Source organism: Myotis myotis, unplaced genomic scaffold (assembly GCF_014108235.1).
Source record: "Myotis myotis isolate mMyoMyo1 unplaced genomic scaffold, mMyoMyo1.p scaffold_m19_p_17, whole genome shotgun sequence".
NCBI classification, from domain to species: domain Eukaryota; kingdom Metazoa; phylum Chordata; class Mammalia; order Chiroptera; family Vespertilionidae; genus Myotis; species Myotis myotis.
The window spans coordinates 22,450,268-22,462,661 of record NW_023416321.1 but is presented as its reverse complement, the minus strand read 5'-3'; the positions used below and the strand labels follow the sequence as shown (position 1 = coordinate 22,462,661).

At 37.1% G+C, this 12,394-nt stretch overlaps 1 protein-coding gene across 10 annotated transcripts in view; it reads right to left on the bottom strand.

The window, feature by feature from the left end:
- Nucleotides 1-2,234: 2,234 nt before the first annotated feature.
- Nucleotides 2,235-12,394, bottom strand: part of GGNBP2 (gametogenetin binding protein 2) — a 30,507-nt gene continuing 20,347 nt past the window's right edge. For 6 of the 10 annotated variants that reach the window (XM_036340297.1, XM_036340296.1, XM_036340300.1 and 3 more), the window contains 8 exons: nt 11,110-11,319; nt 9,881-10,055; nt 8,348-8,542; nt 5,768-5,915; nt 5,296-5,421; nt 5,065-5,213; nt 4,210-4,458; nt 2,235-2,476 (listed from right to left, as the gene is read on the bottom strand). In XM_036340297.1, the coding sequence (XP_036196190.1) occupies nt 2,273-2,476; nt 4,210-4,458; nt 5,065-5,213; nt 5,296-5,421; nt 5,768-5,915; nt 8,348-8,542; nt 9,881-10,055; nt 11,110-11,319 (1,456 nt within the window). In that variant the 3' untranslated portion in view covers nt 2,235-2,272. The remainder of the gene's footprint in view (nt 2,477-4,209; nt 4,459-5,064; nt 5,214-5,295; nt 5,422-5,767; nt 5,916-8,347; nt 8,543-9,880; nt 10,056-11,109; nt 11,320-12,394) is intronic. The other 4 variants (XM_036340298.1, XM_036340305.1, XM_036340299.1 and 1 more) reach the window with 3 other exon arrangements.

Below are 12,394 nucleotides of genomic sequence, written 5' to 3'. Positions count from 1 at the left end.
TTAAGGGCACTTAAGGTGACTCCAACGCCCTTCTAAACCAGCCAGTGGCTGATGGGTGACCTTGGGAGGGACTCTCAATCCTACTAACCAAGAAGTGATGGTTAAAAATGGAAACACCTCCAAGTACATGTGCACTGGGGGATTCTATCCCAATGGACTACTTCCAACTGCCCTAGACCTTCTCACTCTCATTGCAGCAAATACATAGATGAAACCAATAGCTTTTATTGGGCATTTACGGTGTGACATGCACTTTTAAGCATTTTAAATATATTAATATGCAGAACAGCCCTATGAGATAGTACTTACTAATACTTTCATTTTTGAGATAACTAAACTTAGTTAAGACAGAAAGGGGTAAAGCATGGTTTGGACCACAGAGGATGTGCTCCTAAAGTGCCTTCACTCCATTCTCCCTTTTGTCTCTTCCTGGGTTGTTGGTTTTGCTCTTAGGATATATTTCATCAAAGCACTGAAAGCTGCCTCACTTATGCATTCTTTAAATATATATATATTTGATTTCAGAGAGGGAGAGAAACATCAATGCTGAGAGAGAACCATTGACTGGCTGCCTCCTGCACGCCCCCCACTGGGGATCAAGCCCACAACCCAGGCATGTACCCTTAACCGGAATCGAACCTGGGACCCTTCACTCCGAAGGCTGACGCCCAAACCAGCTAGGGCCATTTCTGCATCCTTAATATAGCCATCCTTCCAAAGAAAAGATGTATCCAACTACTGGAATCCCTCTAATGCAAGCAATGGAATAAGCATGTGGCTAGCTTATTCATTCAATAAGCACTCATGTATTTGGCCAGCAGGGCAAAAATTAACACAAAACCAGCTCTTGCTTTTAGGGATCTCAAGAGGAAACTTGACTGCAACAGGTGGTGGAGGGGGGATTGGGACCAAAGCCAAGGGCTGTGGGAGGCCGTTGGTCAATCTTTATGGATTCCAGGATGAAAGCAACAGGATCAGAGAGGAATCATGACTCATTTTACCTCTGCCCCAATCCCTATACAACACTAAGATTTGAAAAGACAGCTCAAGAGGTGGATCAAAGAAATGCCACCAACTAAAAAATTAAATCTCATTAGGCTTCTGATGTTGCCCACTGAAATTTGATTAGAAATCTGATTACGCAGTAGAAAGCCCATAAAATTCACTCCATCCCCATTGCACAGAGGTACTGGCAGTCCCACCACCTGTATACTGCCCACCAAGTATTAACATGCAGACAACAAAGCTCTAAGCATATGTGTTTATTGAACTACTGACTCAACTTTTTAAATAGCAGCCAAATGCTAATCCTAGGGGAATCTCTCCTTCAGCATTCAGACAGCTTGTGAAAGCAGTGAACTGTAATGCCATAGTAACTTTATTGTTGAAAACCACGTAAGAACATGCACTTACGAAGACCGCAATGTGGTTAGCTCTCAGTGCAGCCTTCTGATCCCAATTCTACCCACTGAATAATTACTTAATCAGGCAATCCTTGCTTGAAATTCTGCCAAATTTTGTTTTCATTCTTCTAGTTCAATATGAACCTCTGAAGTTAAGGTGCTTTGTGTTATGTATAAGGGAACTTTAAATAATGGCAATTAAGTCTTATGAAAAAGTTAGATGCTGGCCAGTGTCAAAAGATAAATATATAAAAACAAAAGATTGGAAACTGCTTTTCTCGGCTGTCAATTCTAAAGTAAGAATTTTGTCAACAATCTGTCTCTATCCTCATTTGCTCTTATCCTCTCTAACATCAACACTGGCCAAGTACCAAGTCCACAAGTGGCAAATATTAAAATAGTGCCACACATTAAGCAGAAACATGTACACCAAATTTTACTGTGCATATTAATAAATATTCTTTATTTAAATTTTGCACATTGCGCTTTAACAGTACATCCAAACATTTCGCAAGTGGATGTCTACTTTGTAAAACCATATATTCAGCTCATTGTCATTTCTGTACAGAAGTATAAGTACAACATTACTTTTTGCCACTAAGTTGCTTTAGTAAGTCTCACAGGAAGAGAAACATTTAATGAAAGAGATGGCTTAAATCATATGGCAGGCCTGTGCAGCCACTACAGACACAAGCCTAAAGAAAGAACAAACTAATGAGGTTACCTCCACCATCTCCCAAAACAAGAAAGAATCACATTGATTTAAGATAAAATTTTGCTGTAAGTCACTAAATTAAGAGGTTTTTTGAAAGAGAAGGCGCAGTAGTCATCTTGAGTGTTTCATTGAAAGACAGAGCTATTTTATTTATTTAATTTGCTCCAGCCGTTGTCAACCAGCCACTACAAATGGGCCTCTTGTGATCATTTAAGCGGCAGTATTTATTAAATTTCTCCTTCAGATGCTGTCGGTATTGTTCTCTATTGCTGTAGAAAGACTGGTTATTGGCCATAAATGACTGTATTTCATCTTGTGAGATAAAGATTTCCTCATCTGAAGTACATTCAGACTCATCCTGCAAATTAAAGGAATAATTAAGACTTTGATTTAAAGAATGCAAAATGTTATGCTGATGGAGAACAGCTAAATATTAAAAAGCAGTCTAGCGTTTTAGTTTCAATTCAGTAAAATAAAACCTTTAATTGGAATGTTTACAGAATAAGCATAATGTTATTCTGTCTTAGAAAGTACTAAATGAGAATAAAATTCAACTCAGTTTGATTTGGTTTGAAACTCTGGATCTAACATTTTTCCTAGAAGCCTATAATGAGCCTAGCTGATACCAACATATCTTCTTTCTGCCTTAAAAAAAATGACTAATTAGAGATGGTTACAGCTAGGTTACCAAATTTTAAATAACCAGACGTATCTCTAGTTGATTCTAAGCTGAAACTTTTATCTCTACAAATTAAGTAAAATATAACCTTTATTAACTTTAAGTTACACAGCAACAGCATCTAACTTTATAACCTTATGAAAAAGAAAAAAGTAGTATTCTATAGAGCATTTGGTTCCATTAAGATCCTATAGAAAAGACACCACCCTTCTCCTTCCTTCCCCCTCCTCTAAGCCCCACACAAGCTATGCACTAGATCACTTGGAATCAGGTATATATACCTCATTTCAAGTATCAAGAACTAGAATCAATTATAAAAGGTTTTCCATGTTCAGTTATGCTTTTATCATACATGACCTAAAGGGAGTAACCTAAAAATATGGGCTTTTGTTCAGATTCTGGTCTGGAAGGGTGGCTACTATATAAATTGCCACTCAGAAAGGCAATTTCCTTACAATAACCCTCCTCTTGAAGGAGGCAGATTCCTAGACATGATGCTAACTCTACCCTCATCTCCCAACTAGTTTCTTCTACCTTTGAGAGAAAGGAGAACAGGGAAATGTACTTCTGAGTAGCTGCATAAACCATGAGTGGAAGAACAAAAATGAAGTCACCAAAACAATAATGAAATAATGCTCTTAATTTTCCCCACTTCCAACTTTAACCCTTTGCGGTCGTTTGTCTACTCTCAGCCACCAAAGCTTTTTTACCGTTCCGGTCGTATGTCTGCTCTCAGCCACCACAGCAAGGAACCGTACGAATCTTAACTCTATTCATTCATGTATCAGTTCATAATTTCTCTGAAAGCTCTTAAGTGTCTAAGCGACCTTGTCACGAACCAAAACATTGCCCCGACAAATCGGAGATATCGAAACTCAATATAAACAAACGCGGTCGTTCCACACTCGCCATGCAAAACACCGTGGAGAGTCAGTCGCTTTTTGAGAGTGAAGAAATCGACAAGCTTCAGAGATACTTCGCAGAATTTCAAATAAAGCTTTACAAATTACGTTTAACTGTAATTAGGCATTCTTGCTTGTTAAGATATTTCAAAATAATACTCCAAAATGGCAAAAAGAAAGTTACCGAAAGTGTACTGCGAATATGAAAGTAACGATGAAGAGTTTTATTTTGGCACCTTGAATACTGACTCTGACGTAGAAAGTGATAACGTTTGTAGTGATTCTACTAGTAGTGACGTAGTTCCAAAAAAGAATTAATAAATCTTGTTTATCCTTCATAATCTTGCATGTTATGTATCACTGCTCTTTCAATGGAAATTAATTCCGACCAGTACGGCATGTCCAAATTTAATACAACCGCAAAGGATTAAACCCTCAAAAATTCTGTCCACTCCCACATCTAGCCATGGGCAATCAGTTATCCACAATAAGACATCATGGTTTACTTACAAGGAGTTCAACTAAGCTCTTGGCACCTTTTCCGGAATCAGGACCAAGTGACATTTCTGTAGGTTCTGCAAACTGTGGTACATTTTTTCTATGCTCAAACCAAGGCAGTGGCTGCCCACCCTTTTCAGAGCTACAACAGCTTTCAGGATGTGCATCTTTGGTCTTGTCACGGTGGAACACTGTGTGCACGGTATTTCCTGAGGTCTCTCGATTTCCTGGATCTGTAATACAGCTTCCAAGCTTTTGGATCTAAAACCATAGCAAAAAGATTTCCCAGGTAAGAAGGCAGTGATTAATAGCAAAAAGCCCCAATAGTGCATTAAATTTCTAAAAAGAATAATGAATAAAAGCAGCAGCTGAAATTTATTAAACACTGCATACTGGGCACTATTCTAACCCAGCAATATAATCTCATTTTATCTTCACACTAGAGGCCCAATGCACGAAATTCATGCAAGGGGCTCAGCCATCGCAGCCCTGGCTTCGTCCGGAAGGTGTCGGCTATCCAGTCTAATTAGCATATTACGATTTTATTATTACAGAAGATAACTTAATCTGAGAGGGACCTTTTTCTCCATTTTACAGATGGAAAAGTATGATCAAGCAAGCTTTCAAAGTATTATGAAAAGAATGAACTGGATTTATGACAATCATGGATTGTTGGACAAATGACCACATCAGACACACACCCAAATCACAAGATAAGCAACCAATGGAACTGCGTAAGATACTCATTCTTAAAAAAACAATAATAGTAAATCCTAGCAGCTAAGCTGCACACTTGCCACACCAAGGAAAAGAGGCTATTCCCCCCTCAACCGCAAAGGCTTCAGAATTACAAGTTATGACACTAACATGTTCATCACATTTCAACATCTTGCTTTTCTTTTTCTTCTTTTTATTTTTTCCTTTGGTGTTGTTCTCTTCGGAATTTGCCCAACATTCAACACAACTATCACCATCATCCTCTTTGTCTTCACAGTGATGAACACAGGAGTCATCACCTGCAGAAATCAGTAATCTCTTATTTAAGTGCTTAAATCAGCCATGTAGCAGAAATAATTGGGAAGCTTAATCTGAACCTACCGTGTTCGTCATGATTACAAATGCCTTCAGTGCAGGCAACATCTGAACCCTCCCGGGAACCTGTTTCACTCCCTTCCATGCTAGATGAATATCCACAATCACTACCATTACAGTGTGGAGATAAGCCTGAGAATTAATTAGGTGACAGTTACAATTAACATACCAATAAATATGTTAAGACAAAATGTGAACTATTTAAGACCATAGAAAATTTTCAAAATTAATGGTTTATTAAAAGTAGAAAGTAAATTAATAAAAACACAATTAGGGATTTACAATTTCTTGTTTTTATCAAATACTAACAAATCAAACACCATAAAGAAAAAGGAAATATTAAGTGTCTGACCAAAGGATACTCTTGGTACTATAAAGCAATTCTTGAATTCTAGGTTACAGCATTTCTAAAAGCTTACATTTAAAAGGAAAAAATAAACTTAGGAGTTAATTTTAAAAAGAAACTGTATTTACTTACCTTTCTTTATTTTAGGGGACCCCAAAAGATTGCCACTGCTAGGACAGGTACATGATGTATTTTCATTGGTAACAATTACTTCTACACAACTATTACCATCTTCAGTGCTGCCACAGGCTTTACAGCTGTTTTCTATGAAGTCTGTTTCCTTTAAGGATCAGCATTAAGAAACAGTTTTAAAAAGGTTTACCCAATAATGGCTACACTTACATTAACTAATTAGACAAGTTATGAGGCTAACAATAAAAAAAACTACTCTCACAAAAAAATATTAATTCACTTCAAGACTTTGAACCAACTAAAAGCAAGTCGAATTAATGGTTCCTTAGGTCAAAACTATTTTCATCGTAATACCAAGATGTAATCTGCTCTTTCACTGTATTGACACACTGATGATACAAAAGCAACAGTGGAAAAAGTTCCTGGGGCTTTAGCAACACAAATCAAGGCAGTGGCAACCAAAGTGTACTAATAGTCACTGTATTCTTCACTTGTCAAGCACTCTCAGGAGACAGATATTTCACTTCTAAATGTCTTTGAAGCAATAAAAATATTAATTTTATTAAATATAAACCCATCAGTAAATGTCTTTTTAAGAGCCTGTGTGACAAATGGGAAGTAACTTGAAGCACTTTTGCTGTACGCCAAAATACAATCACTATCTCAAGGAGAAGGTACTTGTGCCAGTTTCAATTGAAAGCTAAATTAGTTGCTATTTTTCCTGGATCATCAATTTACTTGAAAGAAAGAATGAAGACAAACTATGGTTACTCAAACCTTGGATATTAAAAGACATTTTCTCAAAAATGAATGAAGTTAAAAAACAAAAATGAAGTCAGCCCATCACTTCAAGGAAAACAATGAACAGTATTTGTTGTCAATGATAAAATTCACCAAACTTTCAAACTCAACCAGAATTCTGAAACTTGCATATGCAAGCACAATGAGCTTGAAGCTTCCCAATACTTAAAAATCTTTCTGATGAGATCAGCAGTGGTTTTAACGTGATTGATTATCTGGTATTATATAATGAAATATCAATAACTGGGGAGATACTCAGTGAACCAGTATCTTTCTTTAAAAAAATAAAATAAAATAAATTTATTGATTTGAGAGAGAGAGAGGGAAAGAGAGAAAAACATCAATGATGAGAATCATTGATCAGCTGCTTCCTGAATGCCCCCTATTGGGAATGAAGCCCAAAATCCAGGCATGTGCAGATTGGGAATGGAACCATTACCTCCTGATGTGTAAGTTGAAGCTTAACCACTAAGTCACACCGGCTGGGCTGAACCGGTATCTTTCAAATAACCTTGCATTCTGTTGCAAAATCATGCATGAGTAAAAGATCTATTCAAAGTGCAAGACTTTCTTCATATGCTTCAACCAGCAAGAGAAAAACAGAATGAATGCAGAAGCAGATATGAGAATCCACCTGATTGATTCCTTTAAGCCAAATATTAGAGATTTGCAAAAATATAAAATAATGCCACCCATCTCACCTTTTCTTTTGAAAATAGTTAATTTTCAAAAAATGTTATTCAGCCCTGGCCAAGGGGCTCAGCTGATTGAAGCATCGACCTATACACCAAAGGGTATAACAGGTTCAATTCCCAGTCAGGGCACACACCCAGGTTGTGGGTTTGATCCCAACAAATCAGGGAGCATATGGGAGGCAACCAATAGATGTTTCTCTCTCCCCCATCCCTTCCTCTCCTTCTAAAATCAATAAATACATCCTCGGGTGAGGATAAAAAGAAAAAAAGATGTTATTTATGTTAACACATAATGAAATTATTTTTAAAAGAACCAATAATTTAAAATTTTTCCATTTCAATTTCTAATACTGTAATATTGACAGATACAATCTACATAAACAAAAGATTATGGGCACCTTAATTTTTAAGAATGCAAACAGGTCCTAAGACCAAAAAGTTGAGAACTGCTCTAGGTCATGTTCAGAGTTAACTTTTTTAAAAAATATATTTTTACTGATTTCAGAGAGGAAAAAAAAAGGGATAGAAAATGATGAGAGAATCATTGATCAGCTGCCTCCCACACCCCCCCCAAACTGGGGATCAAGCCTGCAATCCAGGCATATGCCCTGACTGGGAATCAAACCATGACCTCCTGGAGGTAACTTTGATCTAACAGTATACCAAGGTCAGGGAAAAGATAGCCAGTTTGACTCAGTTGATAGAGCCTCAGCCTGTGGACCAAAGGGTCCCAGGTTCAATTCCAGTCAAGGGCATGTACCGCGATTGCAGGCTCCTCCCAGCTTGGGTCCTGGTCAGGGCTCATGCAGGAGGCAACCAACTGATGTGTTTCTCTCACATCGATATCTCTGTCCTTCCCTCTCCCACTCTCTCTAAAAATAAATGGAAAAATATTCTTGGATGAGGATTAAAAAAAAAGAAAACCATCTTTATAAAACAAACACATGACTAAAAAATTTGGCTTATACAGATTATAACAGGAAAAAAGGCAGGAGTTCACATTCTGGAAAAAGGATAGTGAAAATGCCGAAATCTAGCAAAAAGCAATACAATGTATTCATGAGTCAATATTAAGGAATACTACCTTCTCTTGGCTTACTTCCTTTTCCTCTGCTGTTTGGAGGGGAGTAGGAATGTCACATACACATTTATTTTTTCGTCTATTTTTCCGTTTTTGGCGTTTCTTTTCTTGCTTGAGTTCTCTTACTCGTTCCTCCTCTGAAAATTCTTCACAAAGTTGTTCCAATCGGCTAATCCCTTGTACTTTTTCCACGGTCATCTATTACAAAAACAAAAGTTGAAAGTGAATAACTGTGCTCAAAACTTCCTTTATTTTCCATGAACATTCTCATTTGTTAATTTTAAATGATACCACAAACACAGAAACTGATTATTTCATGCTGCAATTCTGTCAGTAATCCCCACAAAGAATTTCAAATATTAATACCTTAAGTGATGACAGTCTTAAAATCTACACAGGAAGTGAATATATAACTAATCCCTATGGGAAAGGCAGACTTACACAGACTTACAGCATATTCTAATTTCAGAATTTTTTTTCCCTATTTCAGAATTTTAACACAGCAAATTAAGCATTCATTTGGTCACATAATAAGACTATTTAATATTTAACCCCATTAGATGATCTAGTTATTGAAGACACAAACATACAAGGAGAAAAGGAGTAAGAAATCTGTTCAGCAAGAACTAGTACAAATCTCCTCAGACTGCCTAGAACAGTGCTTTAAGGTCATGATGGGCTTCTGAAAAAAGCGTTTGTAGCTTTCATACCATTTTCAGAAGGGACTGGTGAACCAAAGAAAGGATAATAATCATGTCCTACACCAATGATGGCGAACCTATGACACACATGTCAGAGGTGACAGGCGAACTCATTTTTTTGGTTGATTTTTCTTTGTTAAATGGCATTTAAATATATAAAATAAATATCAAAAATATAAGTCTTTGTTTTACTATGGTTGCAAATATCAAAAAATTTCTATATGTGACACGGCACCAGAGTTATGTTAGAGTTTTTCAAAATGCTGACACGCCGAGCTCAAAAGTTTAGCCATCACTGTCCTACACTATAACAAAATATTCACTAGCCAAAAATGTATGTTCTATAGTGTTTAACTGAAAAAAAGGTTACCAAATCACATGCACTGAACCCAGTACCAACATTATAAAGAGCCTTGTGTACTTCTAGGACGTAGTTCTTATATCATGGCATTTTGACAGCATTTACTTCATATTATTGGACATCAGCAAGCATACTGGGTCTCATTAAAGGCTTCTAATTTTGTTTCTTATTTTTGAGCTGCTTTTAACTTTTCATTAGTTATGCTTCATGGCAGCATCTTGTTAAATAATAACCAACTTCAGTTTTCTACTCTGAGAAAATCTACAAAGCCAAGGCAGGCAAAACAAAGAAAAACCCACAAACTTCTTTTAAATTCCAGTTCCCCAGGAAACTTCTTCCCTAACCCCCCAAAAGACAGGACATTGTATCAATGGATTATAGCCCTCTGAGGCAAGGTGAGCCTGATGGCTTACAATAAGAGTCAGTCCAATAACTTAAGCAACCTTGGACACTGAAGCAGCCCATTGTTCTTACCTCAAAACTCTTACGTAAAGCATCAACACCAAGATAAAAAAGCATCTGCCACGTCTGCTCTTCTGCTCGTAGTTTTTGCCAGATCCGATGCAGTCTTTCATAAAGATGAATTCCCAAGCAGGTCAGAACTTCTTCTTGAGCTATATCTATTGTCTTAGCATGCCTTTCTCTTCGCCTATAAAGGAGAATAAATTATACATAACTCCTTTCATTGGAACAGTAAAAGCTGAATAACACATCTGCAAGTTCAGATTTTAAACACAATCTTCCTACCTATTAACCTAATAACAAGACAGTTATACATTCAAATTCAATTAATGCATAAACACACAAGCACACATGTATATAAAAAATGAGAAATATACATGCAGGTAGAGCTCAGTCCTAATATTGCTAAAAATAAGGTAATTCAGGAACTGGCCCTAAATAGATGGTTTGGGGGCACAGAGAAGTCACACATACAAGTGTCCAGCTCATGGTAGGCATGACAGTTAATCTAACCTTCCAATTACAGCCAATGTCTATTTGGGCTTTGTTTCTTTTTTGAGGGTGAATGGAGAAAGGCAATGCCAAAGTGACTCAATCATGGGCAAAAGCCCTCTAAGCCAGTCTTCTGAAGTGTTCACAGAACTTCAGAGATAAAAGAGTATTTGTATTCTAAATGCCTAACAGAACGTAGGCACTCAAATGAAAGTTGCTACACAAAACACAAACAAATGGGTTCCATTTATTCTATAAACAACTTTTCCTGATATTTCACAACAAAGCTACAGATAAAATTTTAGGTTCCTATATAACTTAATAGTAATATACACAGTTCATGAATTACATTAATAAAGTGCTTCATAACCCCCTGCTGCAAAGACCTGACTTCCTATGCAAAAACCATCATTATAAACAACATTTAAATATGAAAATGCATGGATGAAGGAGGAAAACTATCCCTTCTAATCATTTTCAAATGAAAATGATCATCTATAATAATGAAAGCCAAAAAAAAAGTCTGCCTACTTCAAGCAACAAGGAGCAAAGGACTGAACCAAACACCACAGAACACATTCTCCCTATTTTTACTTAGTAAATTAAGAAATGCATATTTTAAAGAAAGCAAATTTTTACAGGCACACTTTAATTTATACATATGTACTGATGCAGAAGGTGATGAAAATAAACTTTCAGTAATAAAATGAAGCAAAGCGCTAGATAGCCCATTCTAGCAAATTACATACTCATACCCTCCTGCGAACTCTGGCTCAGCACGACCCAAAAGATGTGCAATGAAGTCCGTTTCACAGCAAACATGTATGTGTCGTTCATGTGGACAGCACCGCAAACCTTCATAAAGTGCAGCACAATAGCCCTTCTCTTTGCTGCAATCAAGTTCACCAATAAGGATATTGTATGCTCGGAGGACTTTATTTTTGCAATCAGTGCAAAACCTGTTGAAAAGAAAAACCTCAAAATTAAGAACTGGCTGTGTAATTATTTCATGAGGGATATAACAGTGTACTAGACAATGACAGAGACCTAACAGTATTTTTAAAAAATTAATCCTCACCTGAGAATTTTTCCCCCATTGAATTTTAGAGTGGAAGGGAGGGGGAGAGACAGAGAGAAACATCGATGTGAAAGATACTCATCGATTGGTTGGTGCCTCAACCAGGGCTGGAGATCGAGCCTGCAACCAGGGTACATGCCCTTGACTGGAATCAAACCTGTGACCCTTCAGTCCTCAGGCTAATGCTCTAACCACTGAGCAAAACAGGCAAGGGCTGCACAGCATGTTTTTAAAAAGCCTCCTTACACAATGGACAACACATACATGTAAGGTAAATACAAATTTAGATATTACATGAGTATAGCTAGAGCTCCATTTGCCTAAATCAAGTTCATTCTTAAAGAACCCTTTAGTGCCCTGGTCAGTGTGGCTCACAGTTGGTTGAGAGTCATCCCATGCACCAAAAGGTTGCTAGTTTGATTACGGGTCAGGGCATATGCCTAAGTTACGGGCTTGATCCCGGTGGGGAACGAGCAACATTCCGCTATCAATGTTTCTCTCTCTCGCTCTCCCTTCCTCTTTAAAAATCATCAAATATTATGTGTGTGTGTGTGTGTGTGTGTGTGTGTGTGTAAAAAGAAGCCTTCTGCAATTCCCATAACTAGAATTCAAACTTCCTCTGTGTTCCTCTGATTTGATTTACTCTTCTTACTATAGTATTTACCCTTACGCCGCCATGCATTAGTTTGATACACACATCTTTCTGGCCCAATAGTAAATAACTGTGTTTCCTGAAATGAGTACATGTTAAACTAGAAGCTCTAAGCCCACTTGATAAACAGAGGCAATAACGTTGACAAGTAAAACTAAAAAATTAACTCAAAATGGGTTAAAAACCTAAACATTAAGACCTGAAACTATAAAACTCCTAGAAGAAAACAAAGGGGAGAAAAATTTCATTGACACTGGAAGAGGCATAATTTATTAGATACTAGAGGCCCAGTGCATGAATTTGT